This window comes from Neophocaena asiaeorientalis, unplaced genomic scaffold (genome assembly GCF_003031525.2).
Source record: "Neophocaena asiaeorientalis asiaeorientalis breed wild unplaced genomic scaffold, Neophocaena_asiaeorientalis_V1.1 scaffold202, whole genome shotgun sequence".
NCBI lineage: Eukaryota > Metazoa > Chordata > Mammalia > Artiodactyla > Phocoenidae > Neophocaena > Neophocaena asiaeorientalis.
Genome location: NW_020172627.1, coordinates 2,246,822 through 2,264,570, shown reverse-complemented (window position 1 = coordinate 2,264,570; position 17,749 = coordinate 2,246,822). Strand labels below are relative to the sequence as shown.

The 17,749-nt window shown below is 48.2% G+C and overlaps 1 protein-coding gene across 4 annotated transcripts in view; it reads left to right on the top strand.

The window, feature by feature from the left end:
* The first annotated feature begins 1,474 nt into the window (after positions 1-1,474).
* ALOX5 (arachidonate 5-lipoxygenase) overlaps positions 1,475-17,749 on the top strand; it is a 55,476-nt gene continuing 39,201 nt past the window's right edge. For 3 of the 4 annotated variants that reach the window (XM_024739114.1, XM_024739113.1, XM_024739112.1), the window contains exons 1-3: positions 1,475-1,691; positions 9,002-9,200; positions 13,661-13,742. In XM_024739114.1, coding sequence (XP_024594882.1) covers positions 1,542-1,691; positions 9,002-9,200; positions 13,661-13,742 — 431 coding nt within the window. In that variant the 5' untranslated portion in view covers positions 1,475-1,541. Of the gene's footprint in view, positions 1,692-9,001; positions 9,201-12,002; positions 12,072-13,660; positions 13,743-17,749 lie in introns of those variants that run through there. The other variant, XM_024739115.1, reaches the window with a different exon arrangement.

The window sequence follows — 17,749 nt, the reverse complement described above, 5'->3', positions numbered from 1 at the left end:
ATTTTGCATGGCAGGGGTTGGATCCCACTTTTGTGCTATCTTCATCCACCCTATCTCAGCTGTAGCCCGAGTCTTTCATGTCCTACAGTTTGATTCCCAGAGAATCCCTCTGGTGTTTGTCCTTTGATAAATAAAGCCAGTCCCACTGAAATCTGCCCTCATCTCCCACCTGTAGAGAATGGCAAGTACTCACTCTCTCTCTGTCCAGAGTGGTGGTCCTGTCAGGCAGAGGAGAAAGCGGGACTTGCCACCAGATGGAGCCCAGGCTCCCAGAAATGGGGAGACTGCCTTGAGCCTGCCTCTTTGCCCGTCCCCAAAAGTGAGTGTGCAGAACAGGTGACTTCATGTACCCACAACCTCACGTGGAATGAACTTATTTTTAAATTTAGTTCAACTCATTACTGAATGTGTACCACAGTCAGACCCAGTTCTGAAGCTGGGTACAGAGGACGTGTAGGGGAATACAGAAGATTTCTGAGATCAGGTCACAGCAGTTGGAAAGCTTACCACCCGCACGAAGCTTCCTTCTAGTGTCCAAAGCCTTTTACTACCATGCCTTCCAAGCCTCGCCCATCATCAGTTAGAAAGCCGATAAAAAATTTTTAAATAAATTAAAATATTAATTAATTAAAAGTAAATGATAGCCAACCCATTACTCTGCCAGGCAGCGGGTTTTCCAAGTACCACCTCTGACTCATGGAACATCTTTGCTGTGGAGTCCACATCTTCTTCCCTAGGACTTCCGGCCATGGGTCCATTCCCAGAAGCCATCTCCAAACAAGTCTACCCCCTTTCCCATCACACGCCCAGCCTCCCTGCCCCCGAGTTCTGCAACCCCTCGCCTCCGAGCGCATCAACCTCCTCCAGACAACGCCTTAGGTGTCCAGATTCGGGTTTTCTTATCCTGGCCTCCCTTTCTCTTGTTGCCCTCCTTCCACTACACACTGACAATCTCCAGGCCTGAGTGTGGCTGGCACCTGACTCACCTCAGTGCCCACCTGCACCCGGAGCAGAGTGACATTCAGCCAAGCCTGTGGAAGAAGCCAAAGCCCACGGAAGTCTCTGCGCTCCACAGTACCAGCTCAGGTGTCACCCCTCCAAAAGCTTTCCTGACTCCCCAGGTGGGCTCCTCTTCCCGCTGTAGACTCCCAGAGCACCCCTGCTCTCAGTAATCACAGCATGGCTAAGTGCCCCAGTCGCGCGGCCTCCCTCTAACCCTGGGGACTTGGTGAGAGCAGGGACTGTGTCTGGTTTTCCAGGCATCCCTGGAGTCCAAACCTAATGCCTCACAAGGGCCTGGCAGTGAGGAAAGCCGAGGCAGGAGGGAAGGGTGAAGAGTGAAAACAATGAATGAGAAACTGAGTGAGAGAATGAATAGAGGGAGGGAGGAGGGGATAGCAGCTGAGGTGGCCCCAGTCCCCTGACTGCCAACACAGAGGCCAAGTGGAGGAGGTGAGGTGCAGGAACGGGCGCGCTTACCTCGCGCCAAAGCTCTCAGTGCTCGCTGCGCCCGCGCCCCGCGGTCCTCGCTGCGCGCCACCATGCCCTCCTACACCGTCACCGTGGCCACCGGCAGCCAGTGGTTCGCGGGCACCGACGACTACATCTACCTCAGCCTCGTGGGCTCCGCGGGCTGCAGCGAGAAGCACTTGCTGGACAAGCCCTTCTACAACGACTTTGAGCGCGGCGCGGTGAGGACGCCCGGCCCTGACGGGCTGGGGTGGCCGGGACAGGGTGCGGACGTCGGGGCGGCTGGGACCCAAGTTCGGGGGCGAGGGGCTCTGAGAGGCCACTTAACTGGGCAAGCGCTGTGACCACCATTACTTGTGCCCCACTTCCTAGGGCTCCACAGATGGCACCTCGGCTGTGGGGAGAACGCGCAGGGCTGGGGGTCCAGAGGCCTGAGTTCCATCCGGGCCTGACCACTAGCTCACTCTGCCCCCCTCTCTGGGTCTCAGTTTCCCCAAATGTAAAGTAAAAGGGTTGGCTTCAGGCTGGTCTAGGAGTTCGAGCCGGTGGCCCAGAGTGGCACTAGCTTATGTCTCCACACCTGGGCAGCTCACATTCTCAGGAGAGGTCCCCAGAGGAATGCAGAGGGAAAGAACGAGAGACCCAGGCCAGGAGAAGCCTTTTGCAAACCTGGAGGTCGTCGCTGGCTCCCAGCAGAGTGTACACCAGGGAACACTCCCACCCTGAGTGTGAGGGCTCAGAAGAGGAAGAAGGAGGAGGGCTTCCCCTCTCCCCTCCTCACCAGAGACGCTGGAGCCTGAGAGTTCAGGGAGCAAAGGGAGCCCGTGTTGACTGCACGTCTAGTGTGTGGTGCCAGGCGCTGTGTGAGGATTCATTCAGAAGTGGGCTCCCCATACTGACCTGGCTGTGAATTCCAGCCTGTAGCTTTCTCTGTGAGCAGCACAGCAGGTGGCGATCCTCGCCAAGTGTTTGGTGTGATGTGCCCAGTCCACTGGGCTTATTAAGTGCTCATTACTTAAGTGCTCATGAAGTGACTATTGTGACAGCTCCAACACACTACAGGTGCCCAGGAAATATCTGTTCCCTTCTGCCACCCCCAGCTTCTGAACTGGACCAAAAGGACTTAGATTTCACAAAGCTGTCTTTTTATCTCTTCATTATTTGGCTGAACCATAAGGAATTGCTCATAGTTGAATATTTTTGACAAAACTGGCAATTTCATATGGTTCAGCCAAATACTTCTTGGATAATATTCATGAAGTGTGTTTTCGGTCTGCAGAGCCTAAAGTAAGCAAATCATAGCCCACTCCTTTTCCAGATTCCAAACTCAAAGTGAGCTTGATTCCTACCCAGGAGCCTCAGAACCTCGCTATAAGCCCATCTGACACTTAGCCAAGTTTGTCATATTAATGTGGCTAGAGGACCCTTCTAGAAGAGTTAGGTGTTGAGTATAAGAACTACCTCCTATTGTTTGGTTTCCCCAACCAGGGAACTGGCCCAGAGGATGGTGGTGCAGGAGGGCTAATGGGTCATCCGTTTGGGATAATGACACCCTCGGCCATTCTGAAGCACCGTCAAAAATAATTATTTCCATTATTTCATGGATTCCCCCAACACGTATGGGAGGAGAACAGGTTACAGACTTCTCTGCCTTTATAAGTGGTCCACAGTGGGTCCGTTCTCCTCCACATACGACACACGTCAGTGTACAGCATAAGCAGCCGGGTGTGGCATCTCAGAGGGGAGGTATGGGGGTGTGACCATAAAAGAGTCGTTAGAAGAGGGGTGAAAGCATCCCTCTGTTCATTATTTCCCCACCCTGAGAATTCATTCAAATGACATTATGATTAAACACTTCAGTGAGAGTCCCAGCAGCAAATTTCAGGAGAGATTTGCATGTCACATTTCCATTGTGGTGAGAGGGGGCAGGTCAGGAGGGGCACTGCAGGGGAATCGCTGGCTCCAAAAGGCTCTTTGAAAAAAATCATCTTTTGAGAAAGCTTCTGCTTATGCAAAGTTACTCCACACTTGCACAGCCCAGATCTACTTCCTCAATCTCCAGCCAATGCCTCTTAAGGACAATCCGTCCCATTTGGGTAAAGGTGAAGGAGAAATCTTAGAGGAAATACTTGCAGAGAAGATAAGGCTAACCCATTTTACCCGAAAAGTGTTACAATCATTATAGATAATAACAGTTACAGTAACAACAATAAAGACTTTTTCTGGGCAACCAATTCAGTCATTTCCAGCTCATTGGCAGGTCAGTACAGCATTCTCCCATGCAAAATTCAGTCCTATAATGGATGGGACTGATTTTTTTCTCAATAAATTGAGTCACAAATCCCTGGTTATTCTCATCAGAGTTCTGCCAAGTGATTCAGGACAGGATTGGGAATTGGGGTCCTTCGCAGGTGAGATTGTCCTGTCAACCGTCACGCCATCTGCTGGGAAAGCCCAGGCGGTGGACCCACATAGCCCAGAGACGTAGCCCAAATTTAGCAAATTGATTTGTTCCTTTGGCTCTGTCGATTTAAAGTAATTCAAGTCCCGATAGGATAACTTTCACAGATCCAAAGATTTCTGGGAAGTCTTACCTGACCCTTTTTCATTCCCTGGCAGCACTTTTAGGAAAACGAAAGGCAGTAGGGTGATGCTTAGTATATCACCCTTGAATGTACTCAGTACGTGTGAACGAGTCTTACAACTATACTTCTTAAATATTTTCTGTGAATATTCTTACAGTATATTCATGAAGAATGTATTCTAGAATACCACCTTCTCAGAAATGATAATATAGTACTGAAGAGTAAATATTTCCTTCTGACCCTCAATCCCTCTATCCCCCACCTTCCCTCTCTGTCCCATCTCTTCCCTACATTCTGCCTCTTCTTCCTCCTTCTCTTCCTTCCTCTGCTCCCTATTCCCCACAATTCCCCATGTCCCTCGTTTCTCTCGTTTACTGCTCCAACTTCTCCCTTCTGCTGTCTCCTAGATTCCCCCAGCTCCCCCATTCTTTGCTCCCTCAGCCTCCCTAACCACTGCCCCTTTTCTCCCTCTCTCTGCCCCAGCCTCTCCCTTGTCCACCCCTTAATCATCTCCCTCTGTCTCTACTCCACAGCCCCCTCCCACCACCCACCAGCCCCTCACTAGACCCCTCCAAGACAGGCAGTCCAGGCTGGACCACATCATGACTCTTCTCTGTCCTTGCTGTAGCAGGGATCTGGGGCAGAAACAAATGAAACCTTTCTTTAAATGCTGATATAAAGATCAAGCAGGATTTCCCTGGTGGTGCAGTGGTTAAGAATCCACCTGCCAATGCAGGGGACACAGGTTTGAGCCCTGGTCCGGGAAGATCCCACATGCCGCGGAGCAGCTAAGCCCATGCGCTACAACTCCTGAGCCCACATGCCACAACTACTGAAGCCTGTGCACCTAGAGCCCTTGCTCTGCAACAAGAGAAGCCACCACAATGCGAAGCCCGCGCACCACAACGAAGAGTAGCCCCTGCTCGCCACAACTAGAGAAAGCCCGTGCGGAGCAATGAAGACCCAACTCAGCCAAAAATAAATTATTAATTAATTTAAAAAAAAAAAAGATCAAGCAAAAAACTGGCCAGCTAACAATTTGCTGAAATATTCAAAAGCCTTAAAGCTGGGTATCCAATAGAGGATTGAGAGCAACGGGTGAAATCAGCAAACTGGCCATTCTGAGAAAGGACTGGTGAATATCACGTTTCCCAGGCTCCATGTCTCTTTCCAGTGTCTGACCACTGCACCCACCACCTCTGCCCCGAGAACTCCATGCTCCAGCCTCCTCCTCTCACATGCGAATTCCCCACCTCCTTTCTCTACATTCAGAATGCCCTACCCATTCCCCTTCTTCTCCACTCAACTCACCTCTGAAATCTTACCAACTCCCAAGAGCTGCCCCAAATGCCACCTTGTAGGAAGCTTTTCCTTGTCCTCCACCCCACCCCACATCGCCCCTTCATACTCCATGGAGGGCTTGAACCAGGGCCCAAAGCCAGGTTACCTGGCTCCCAGGCCAAGGCTTTTCCCACAATGTGGCCATGGGAAACAGTGAGAGGAACCCAGGTTAGGCCATCACACAGGTGTGGGTTCTAATCGTGGGGCCACCAGTTACTCACTAGCATGGTAGCTGCCTGACCTCTCTGAGCCTCAGTTTCCAACTGTAAAATGAGATAATCATCCACTCGGCCGTGCACATGTGCTGTATTTTTTGAGGGCCTGCCATGCGCCGTGCCATCCATTGTTGATACAATGTTGATCCACTGTTCAGAATGGACATGTGATATTAACGTGTCAAGGCAAATTAGTCAACAAACACAGTATCCACCCAGCATACTGGCCCAGGGAGAGGAGGAAGGAAGGTTGTCACACCCTGTAGCTCTTTGTATCTTCCAAAGACCTGACTTTGCTGTTTGACACACAGGGCCCTGAGATCTTCCTGGAGGCCCCTCTCTATCCCCTGTGACTCTCCAGCAGTGGCTCCCTTGGATGCCAGTGTCAGTGTCACCAGACTTTGTCCCTGAGACTGCCTGAGTTAGGTGGGACTGAACTCGGGCCCTGGTTCACCTCCAGTAGCAGCGGGCCTGAAGCCACGTCCAGCCAGAGACAAGCCAGACTGGCAGTCCTCTCACATTGCAAGACTCTGTCAGATGGCCTACTGAGGTCCCTGTAGGTCTGTCCAGTGATTTCATCCGGGTGAAACTCCAGGGCCCTCTGCCAGGTGCCTGTGGGTCGTTGGGAAAGGGTGACCTGGAGGGCCTATTCTCCTGTGACTGCACCATAGGTGTGCCCAGGGTGACCCTGCTCTCCCTTCTCTCAGAGAAGCTACTCGTCTCTTCCTTATCAGTCCCCACCCTCAGCTGGACGTCTGGCCCTCCCTCTGAGAATCGCCCTGGAGAGGATCCCTGCGCCCCATCTCCCTTCCCTTTGTGATCCAAGGCTCCTCCCTCCCATGAGAGTTGCCCACCTCAGATGCTTATGGTGCCTGGTACTTTAGATGGCCGTCCTCTCCCCCTTCGCCTCAGCCTTCCTGGCATCAACCTCCCAGACACCTGCAGCCCCACGGAGCCACCGGAAAGCCACTTCCCTTGGAGCAGCCACCCCGAGCCCAGGCCCAAGCCTCAACACAGGCTGACTTCCCTTCGCTCGGCCTGCACTGCCAGCAACAAAAATGCCTCCGGTTCTCACTCAGCCTCAAGGCCCCTTCTCCATCCTCACGGGAATTCCCTTCAGGTTTTGAGCCAAGTTGTTTCTGCTCATGGGCTCAATTTCTTCCTCCCATCTCTACTTCTGGCTACTCAATGTGGCACATGTAGTCAAGCATGGACCTCAGCGCAGAGGCCCATGCTAGCTCAGAGCCGCTCGCAGGCAGTGTGGGACTTGCTGAACCCCCAGGAGTCAAGGAGGGAGGACCAGGTGGTTCTGATACACACAGCAGCTGGTGGTCCGTGCCTCTGGAGAAAGGAGCCCCCTCAGGCATCATGTCATTTGGATTTCTCAATGGTCCTGCAAGCTAAGCGTGATCTCCCCTTGATAGATGAAGAAACATAGCTTCAGAGAATGCAACGGTTTGCTCTGGCCCACGGTCAGTTACTTTGGAGCTGGGATGTGAACTCAAGGCCCCTGAGGCTTTCTGAGCTGCCCTGACACTCAGGCTCACCTCGCCCTCTGCCCCTCACTGCCCTCCCTCCAGTCCTCGGTGGGAATCTCTGTCTTGACCCCGCAAGAGGGCCACGGTCTCTGCAGATACTCGTGGCAGGTGGGACTTCGAATGGGGTGGGCCCTGCAAACATCCAGTCTTAAGCCACCAGTCCCCACTCTGCTTCTCCAGGTGGATGTTGGGCCCCTTGCTTCATCAAAACCTTCCTGCCCTGGCCCACTGATGCCTCAGGTCAGGGGCCTCCCTTCTCTCCCCACCCCTGGGAAGCCACCCAACAAGAGCTGTGTCCTTCCTTTCCTCTCCCTCCTCCCAGCTCCTTAGGTCATCCAGCCCCTCACTGGGACTCCTCTCCCAACTCTATCCGGGGCCTACCGCCTTCTCCCCACGCATCGGCACCCTGTGGTACAGACAGGCCCCTCTGCCTGAGGTCCCACAGGCCCTGGGGGGCAATGCTCTCTGTGACCTCGCCTGTGGGGCAGGAGGGTTCTTTGACCTGCAGGATGGGCAGGACAGATGTGCTGGCACACCTGTTAGAGACCCAGCACACAGGCTGGCTCCTCTGTCCCCAGAAAGTGTTTCTAACTGAGGACCAGGCCCAGACCACCAGGCACTAGGAAGAGACTTCCCTTTCTGACCACAAGCATCTGGCATCTGAGGCAGCCAGGACCTGCGAGCTGCTCACTGTGCTCAGAGCCAAGGGCTTTGCTGAAAATGTTCAACTTCCCACTCCCTTTAAGAAGTCCTCCCAGTGGCATTTGGAGGGAGAAGGATGGAAATGGGGATGCATGGGGTCATGTGCGAGATGAACACCCTTGCCCTCCACTTACTTCACCATCACACTGAGAACTCTAAGCCTGCCACCGAGGAAAAAGTTCAGAGATGGGTGAAATCTGGCTTAGAAAGTGCCTCAGAGGGCGTTGAGTCTGGGGCTCCCCAAACCTACTGGTCTTTGGAACGCCCGATGCAAAGCTTGAGCCCCCATCCTTCCTTCCCATCTGCCGTCCAGAGCTGCACATGCGCAGATCATGCAGCAGCCATGGAGCGGCTGCCCTGCACTGCCACTGTGCCAGCCCCTCTCCTGGGGTCGGGAGCTTGGCAGCAGCCTGGGGAGCAGTGCTGCACGTGGCCTGAGGTAGCAAGGCCGGCCTCGATCCACCACTGTGCCTTGGATATAGTGGAAACTGCTTATCTGATTTTCTTGACATCACTGTGGCTCAGTGAACTGCAGAGGCCCCAGGACAGCTTGAACTGTGTGACTTCACTTTTATCTGAGCCTCCCCATTTGCACTCAGTTATTTGCCCCACTGAGAATGAGAGAGATATGGAAAGACCTGGATTGGAATTCCAGCTCTGCCAATTAGTAGTAGAAGTGGGGCTTACTGAACCTCACTGTCTTCATCCGAGACGCAGGTCATAACTCCCCACCCCTCCCAAAGTTGTTGTGGGATCTATAGCAACGTCAGCAAGCCCTTTGCAAGCTGTAAAGGGCTGCCCTTGAGTGCGAGGTCCAGTTTGTCCATCTAGCCCTGTAAGGTAGCAGGGCCAGCAGCCTTGCTGCCCTTGTTGTGAGTGGGGGCAGCTGCAGAGGCCCTCACCGAGCCTGGCCTGGCACTGGGCTGTGCGCAGACAGCAGAATGTCTCTCTCTGAGCAGCGCCATCCCTTGCTCGCTAGACTTCCATCTCTTAAGGGTAGAGCTGGGGCATTGGCCATCTCTGTCACCCAGGGTACAGCAGAGCCATGCCAAGGGCAGGCATTTGGCAGACATCTCATCTAAATGGATTGAGGGTGATTCAAAGGCTCAGGAGCTCCCAGATGGTCTGACTTGCCTTTTCTCCTTCTCAGGTTGATTCTTACAATGTTGTAGTTGATGACGAACTGGGCGACATCCAGCTGATCAGAATCGAGAAGCGCAAGTACTGGCTCCATGACGACTGGTACCTGAAGTACATCACGCTGAAGACGCCCTGCGGGGATTACATTGAGTTCCCCTGCTACCGCTGGATCTCAGGCGAGAGTGAAACTGTCCTGAGAGATGGACGAGGTGAGCGGCTTAGGCCCCTTCCACTCCCTGGGCTTCCGGGGAATGAGAGCGTTTGCAGGCACTCCTTCCTCAAAGAGCTGTATCCGTGGGAATAATAACCATGCTGTCCGTGGTTGAGCACCTGCTTCGTGCCTCGATGCACCTGTAGGAGGTGTGACCTTCCTCCAGGTACTAACAAGCCCCAGGTTCAGAGGGGGAAGTGACAGGCCCCAGGCTCCATCCAGCCATGTCCCCTCTCTGCTATAAAGTCCTTCAGGAGAAGATTATGACCCCCTTTTTGCCAGAGGGTAACTGGGGTCCCTAGTAACACATACCCCTGGGACGTGCCCCTGGATGGGCAGTTCTTCAGCTGAGTTCTCAGCTCTTCTCTCTGTGAGGTCACGGTAGGGCTTGGGCTCCAGGGACCCCATGCAGGCCAGGAAAAGGAAGGGGTTGACCAGGAGTGCCTGAGTGCCAGCTCAGAGGAACTGTGGGCAGACCTGGTGTTCGACGGTCACCAGTCATTAAACACGAAGTCCCACTTTTTGCTGAAAGAGAAAAGAACCTAAAATATACCCTCTTAAGCAAGACCCTCAAATGTGCAAACCCCAATCTGGCACTTCCTCGGGAGGCCATTCTTGGTAAGAGACACGCAGCTGGCCTGGCTGGAGGAGGAGGAGAGAGGAGCAGATGGCGGGGGTCAGCTAAGACCCCTTTCCCTCTGAATGACGCCCCACTTGCACACCAGCCTCTTAGCGTGTGTGAGTCAAATCCATGCCTTGGCAACATCCTGCCTTACCTTAGTCATGACCCTTCAGCTTGCTCATCTCGAAACCTGAAATGATCTAGTGCATCCACTAGAATAATGAGGAGGGGGACAGCTGCTTCTTCCAGTGCCACCGTCTAACACCTCCTAGCTGACAACACATTTCCTATCACTAGTTCATTTGCTCTTCACAGAACTTTGGCAGTGTAGGTAAGATGAGAATGATTAGTACCCCCTCTGTTTTAGCTAAGAAAACCAAGACACAGGAGGAAAAGGTCTTCTCTACCTGGTGTACTTAAAACTCTCAGGCCACATCCCATTGCTTCTGACATGGAATTTAACTTAAGAAACAAAAAAAAAAAAAAGAAAATTCCAAGATTATTTCTGAACTAAATGATTGGGGCAGGAAGGATTTTTATCCCCTGTCTTCATGGCAGGGAAGATCACAAAAGTCACTCTGTCTTACGGTGGCCAGCATGGGAAAGGTTGCAGACAGGGCACTTCTCATTTACCAGGACTGTAGAAACACGAGCTCCACATCTCCCTCCTGCCCCCCTCCTACCCACGGTCTCGGATGTGTAGTCCTTCTTCCCACGGACCCCGAATCTCTTTCCAACAAAAAAGCATATGGCACCTTCCAGTTGGGATACTTAGAAGGTGTAGGCCAGCGTGCAGGGCCATTAGAACTCCTAGTCCTGGTGGGGTCGGGGAAGGGAAAGAATGTGAGAATAACCCAAAAGGGAAGTGTTCTGGAGCCAGAGCTGCCTTGGGAGGAGCTCTGGTCCTCAGTAGAGATGCAGACAGCCTGGAGAGACCCTACAGAGAGAGGCTGGGGAAGAAGTGTCCTCTCCTCACTGTCCCGTACCCTCCAGTCTCTGGTCAGGGTTCCCAGTGGCTGAACCGAACGTGAAGCCCACTGATGCATTGATCAGGGACCTTCGGGGACAACACAGGTGAAGGGTGGATCTGGAGGGGCACATGGAAGCCACCCAGTATGTTCCACTTGTCAGTTGCTGTGTAGCACTCTTAGTGGCTTGAAACAGCCATTTCATTTTGCTCGTGATCTTAGGGGTCAGGAATTTGGGGAAGGCTCAGCTGGGTGGTCCCTCTGTGAGCCATGGGGCATCCGCTGAGAGAGGAAGGGCTAGAGGATTCGCTTCTAAGATGGTTCTCCTCTCGTGTGCTTCAGGGCTCCGTGGTCTCTCCCTCTCCACATGGCATCTCATTTTTAAGGCTTCCCCGTAGAGCCTGGGCTTCTCACAGCTTGGTGGTCTCAGGGTAGTTGCACTTCTTTTTGTGGTGGCTGGCTTCCAAAAGCAAGAGACAGAAAGTGGAAGATGCCAGTTTCTTCAAGCCTGGCCCTGGAAACTGGCCCAGTGTAACTTCTACCACGTTCTGTTGGTCCAAGCAGTCACAGAGTCCACCCAGACGCAAGGGGAACATAGACCTCCTCTCAATGGAAGGAATGTCAAAGAATTTGTGGCCATCTTTGGTCCACCACATGGCACGACAACCAACCCTTTGGGCAACCTGGAAATGAGGGGGCCCAGCCCACAAGCGATTCAATCACTCACCACATAGAAACCTCTGGAAACTAATATTTCACCACTGCACTTGGGGTGACCATAGAAGTCAGAGGGCTGTCTCTGTGGTGACTGACATTTTTGTAAAATACAATAAAAGTTAACTACTAGAAAAATGAAATAAAAAACAAACCAAAGCCATTCAAAATACAAGCCCTGTTTTTATTATCAGATGCAACAGTCAGAAGTATTTTAGCAAGTTACTCTAAGTTTGTAAACCTGTACACTCAACCTCTGTTCTCACCTCATTGCAGACCAGCACCCAACAGTTCTGAGCCTCACAGAGCTCTCTGGCCCATTGCACCTCTGCCTGAGGCAGCTCCAGTCCCAGGCTTGGAACTGGGGCCCAAAGAGGAAGATCAGTGGGTCACTGTGCTCCCAGGGATTCCAAGCATCTATGTGAAAGACTCATATCAGTCTTTTGGAGTCTGTCCCCCTGAACTCTGCTGTAGTCAGTCCAGGCTTTGTCACCTGCCTTGTTCCCAGAAGTTCTGTTCCTCAGTGGGGCCAGGAAGAAGGATGCTATATGCCATTTGAAACTTGGTAGGTTGCAATTTTACACATTCTCTGACTTATTCATACAGTAAAGCTAAGGAGATACAACTCCTCAGAGCAAGGTGCCTGAGAAATAGGCAGGTTCTTTAAGGGTGGATAAGAGATGATGAATGTGCCAGTGACAGCTGTTGTTACATTTAATACTCACCTTGCCTTCAATGGCCTAGAGCCTCCCCACTTATTTACAAAAATGTCAGTCTGTGATGGAATGGAAGTTTTAAAAAGCCGGCTCTTCACCACAGAGAGCTGGAGAAGCTCTTCACTGCAGCGGCCCCCTTTCAAGGAGATGCTCTGGAATCCTGCCAGTCGGGGTTCCATTGACTGTGTTCACTGATTTTACCCTAAATAATAGTATAAAGGGTAATCTTGGTCTGACCTCTCCTGCTCTAAAGGCCCTGAGAAGTGTGACCAACCGTGCCCTTAGCCACCTGCCCATTCCTGAAATGAAAGATGAGACACCTTTGAAGTCTGGCTTAGAGGGAGGAAGAGGACACTCAGGTCCATGATAGTTATAAGGACAACAGTGATAACCATGGTTCCCATTTACTGGGCACTTACTGGTCCTAAGCACTGTATGGAGGGATTTGCTGCAGTCTCTCCCTAAATCCCCACCATGGCCCTAGAAATAAGCGTTATTATCTCCATTTTACATGGGAAGAAGCTAAGGCAGCTTGCTCAAGTTCACACAGCTTTAAGTGACACAGCCCTAGTCCAAACCCAAACCCAAGAACATCTCTTCTAAAGCCCACACTCTAGGACATGACAGGCTGTTTTAGAATAAGCTCCATTCTCATTCCTCTGTGTAGCCACCACAGGAAACTGGATAGTGTCAGCGTCTGTATATTGAATCTTAAGTCACACATTTCTCCAGGAAGCAACCAACTGGACTTAGAAACACAAGAGCCATGAGTCCCTGCTATTCTCTCAGGCAACATGGAAACCCGCAGTGGCTGCCATTTCTGCTCTGCGTGAGAAATGCAGGAATGAACTGCTCTGAAGTGGTTTGAAGAGATCCACCAAAGATCACGGAATGCCTTTCCTCTGAAGTGGAAAAGCAGCTCTGCACCAGGGGCCCCACGATTCTTGGCAAAGGCAGTGTCCTGGGAGCCCCCAGGTGGAAATCCACAGGCAGGCCAGAGGTGGGCACACTGTGCCTGCCAGAGAATCATCGGTCTGCCTTCCTGTAATTCACGATGAGAACCAAGCCTGGCTTATGTATCTGGATGTGATTCTCAGAACCCCGAGGTTCAGAGCCCCCAGGCTTGCTGAGTGAGCAGACAGGAGGAGGAGGAACTGGATTTGTCTTTTATAAAGAGAGTTAGCTGACAGCATGGGATTTGAGTCTTGTGTTGAAAATCCACTAATTAGGTTGTGACCTTGGGTAAAGTTCAAGGGCAAATCTATTCAACCTCCCCACACCCCATTTCTTTGCCATAAAATGAGGGAGTGTTCCGAGGCTTAAATGAGACGATACACATAAAGCACTTGGCTCGGGAAGGGTGTCTGAGGGAAACCTGAAAACGGATGATGTTAATATGCTTCCCTAGGCTCTTCTCACCCATGTCCTTTTCTCACAGCAAAGTTGGCCTGTGATGACCAAATTCACATTCTCAAGCAGCACAGACGTAAAGAACTGGAAACACGGCAAAAAGAGTATCGGTGAGTTATGACATCAGACCAAATGGCTTGGGGCCATGGTGTCTTCTATCTCGGGGGCATAACCCTGCCCACAGTTTATGGCCCATCATTGCTGGTACGTGATGACCAAGGGACCAGATCCCTTCAGTGCTCCTCAATACCCAAGTTCCACCTTACCACCACTCCAGGCAGAGATGGTGAAAGAGTTATGAAAAACTTGGGATCAACCGTATTGGCATTTAGGAGGAATGGGACAGTAAAGGCTTGAATTCACCTTGATGTTCTCCCACTCCCGTTGTAGGAATTACCCTTCACTTTTTATGTCTTCTTATAATAATTCAGTTATAAATGTGATACATAATCTACAAGAAAATTGACAAATCTTTAGCTAACAGACTAAGAGAAAAGAGAAGACTCAATTTATTAACATTAGAAATAAGAGAGGGAACATCAATACCAACCTCACAGAAATTAAAATGAATGAAAGGGAATAGTATGAACAATTGTATACCAACCAATTAAATAACTTAGACGAAAAGGACAAATTCCTTAGACAGAAACTGCCAAAGCTGACTCAAGAACAAATCAAATGAATAGACTGATCACAAGAAAAGAGAGTGAATACTAATTTTAAATTAATTTTAAAACTTCCTACTAAGTAATTTTAAAACTTCCTACAAAGGAAAGCCCAGGCCCATATGGCTTCACTGGTGAATTATAGCAAACATTTAAAAAATTAATACCAGCCCTGCATAAACTCTTCCAAAAAATAGAAAAGGAGAGAACTTGTCTCAACTCATTGTATGAGGCCAGTATTATACCCAAACCAGATGTCATAAGAAAACTACACATCAATATCTTTTATGAATATAGATACAAATATTTTCAACAAAGTACCAGCAAACAAAATCCAGCAGCACATAAAAGACATTATACAATATGAAGAGGTGGGATTGATTCCAAGTATGCAAGATTGGTTTAACATCCAAAAATCAATTAATGTAATACACCATATGAATAAAGAACAAAAAATACATGGTCAAAAACAATACATGATCATCTTAATAGACACACAAGAAAGCATTTGACAAAAATTTTAAAAAACACTCAAAAAATAGGAACTGAAGGGAACTTCCTCAACCTGATAAAGTGCATCTACAAAAACTTCACAGTTAACATCATACTTAGTGGGAAAAGACTGCATGCCTTCCTCCTAAGATCCAGGAACAAGATAAGTATATCAGCTTTTGCCACTTCTACTCAACACTGTACTGGAGGTTCTAGCCAGGGCAATTAGACAAGAAGGAAGAAAAAACATCCGTATTGGAGAACAATAAGTAAAACCATTGCTATTCACAGAGGACATGGCCTTGTGTGTAGAAAATCCTAAGGAATTCACCAAAAAAATCATTGGAACTGAAAACAAGCAATATTGCAGCATACAAGACCAATATGCAAAATTCAGTTGTTTTTGTGAGCAATCAATAATTTAAAATGAAAATAAGAAAACAATTCCATTTACAATAACATCAAAAGGAATAAAATATTTATGAATAAATTTAACAAAAGAAGTTTAAGACGTACACAATGAAAACTACAAAATACTGTTGAAATTAATTAAAGAAGAGCTAAATAAGATGAAAGACATCTCATGTGCATGGACCAAAGGACTTACATTGTTTAAATGGCACTACTCCCCAAAGCAATGTACAAATTCAACACAATCGCTATCAAAATCCCTGCTGACTTTTTTGCAGAAATTGACAAGCTGATTCTAAAATTCATATGGAAATGCAAGGAACCCAGAATAGTCAAAACAATCTTGAAAAAAAAGTAAACAAAGTTGGATGATTCACACTTCTCAATATCCCAAGTACTACACCACTGCAGTAGTCAAGACAATGTAGTATTCACATAAGGATAGACGTATAGATCAATGAAATAGAATTGAGAGTCCAGAAATAAGCCCTTACACTTATGGTCAATTAGTTTTCAACAGAGGCAACAAGACCATTCAATGGGGAAAGAAGTCTTTTCCACAAATGGTGTTGGGACAACTGAATAGCCACGTGCAAAAGAATGAAGTTGAACCCTTACCTCACACCACATATGTAAATTAAAATGGATCAAACACCTAAATGTAAGAGATAAAACTATAAAACTTTGAAGAAAACATGGGTAAATCTTCATGACCCTGAATTTGGCAGAGGATTTTTATATATGACCATGAAAGCATAAGCAACAAAAGAAATACAGATAAGTCGATGTCATCAAATTTTAAAACTTCTATGCTTCAAGGACACCACCAAGAAAGTGAAAGGACAACCCACAGAATGGGAAAAAATATTTGCAAATCATGTATCTGTTATGGGACTTGGATCCAGTACATAAAGAACTCTTACAACTTAATGATAAAAGATAAATAATCCAATTTAAAAATCGGCAAGGACCTGAATTGATATTTTTCCAAGGAAGATATACAAATGACCAATAAGTACATGAAAAGATGCTTGACATCATTATTCATCATGGAAATGGAGATCAGCACCACAGTGAGATACCACTTCACACTCACGAGGATGGCTAGAATCAAAAAGTCAAATAATAACAACGTGAGGATGTGGAGAAGTCAGAACCCTCATACACTGCTGGTGGGAATGTAAAATGTAACAGCTGCTTTGGAAAACAGTCTGATAGTTCCTCAATCTATTAAACACAGAGTAACCATATGATCCAGCAATTCCACACCTAAGCATATACCCAAGAGAAATGAAAACTTATGTTCACACAAATATACCTGTGCGTGAATATTTATAGCATCATTATCCATAATAGCCAAAAGGTGAATACAACCCAAATGTTCATGAACTGATGAATGTCAGTGGTATATCTATATAATGGAATATATTTTGGCCATAAAGAGGAATGAATAAACACTTCTCCAGAGCAAATATATAAATGGCCAATAAGCACATGCAAAGATGCTCAAAACCATTAGTCATCAAGAAAATGCAAATTGAAAGCACAATGAGATACCACTTCACACACACTAGGATGGTTGGAATTAAAAAGACAGATAATAAGAAGTGCTATGAAGCATGTGGAAAAACTGGAGCCCTCATATATTGCTGGTGCAATGTAAAATGAAGCAGCCACTTTGGAAAACAGTTTAGCACTTCTACCTAGGTACTTACACAAAACTAATGAAATCGTATTTCTGCACACACAAAAAAACTTATACACAAATGTTTATAATAACACTATTCATAATACCCCCAAACTAGAAACAACCTAAATTCTGTTAATTGATGAATGGATAAATAAAATGCTGTATATCCATGCAATGGAATATTATTTGGCATTGAACTATGGATACATGCTAAACTATAGATGAACCTCAAAAACATTATAATAAATGAAAAGGTCATATACAAAAGGCTACATGGTGTATGATTCTATTTATATGAAATGTCCAGAAGAGGCAAGTCTATGGACACACATTAGTAGATTAGTAGTTGCCTAGAGCTGAAAGTTGGGGGTGGGACATGGAGAATGACCATTAATGGGTACAAAGTTTCTTTTGGGGTGAACATATTCCAAAATTAGATTATGGTGATGGTTGCTCAACTCTGTAAATATGCTACAAACCTTGTAATTGGATACTTTTAAGGGACGAATTTTAGTGTATGTAAATTATATCTCAGTATAACTGTTTTTAAAAATAATACATGAGCAAGAGTGCACATCTGGAAAGTGGTGGTCAGTGGGCTGTATCCAGCCTATAAATGTGTTTATTGGGTCATTGTGGAATTCTGAGTAAACAGGGCTCATTCTCTAGGTTTCCCCAGTCCAATACCAGTCTATCATCTATATCAAGGCTTCTTTCATTTCCTACTTTGGCCCCTGGAGACATTTGAGTTTGAGACTCCTTCCAAGAGAAGGAACAGTCAGCATGGTTAACTGGGCAGGGGCGGGGGTGGGGGGGTTGCTTTTGGAGAGTGATGACTGCTACACTTTTCACATATTCC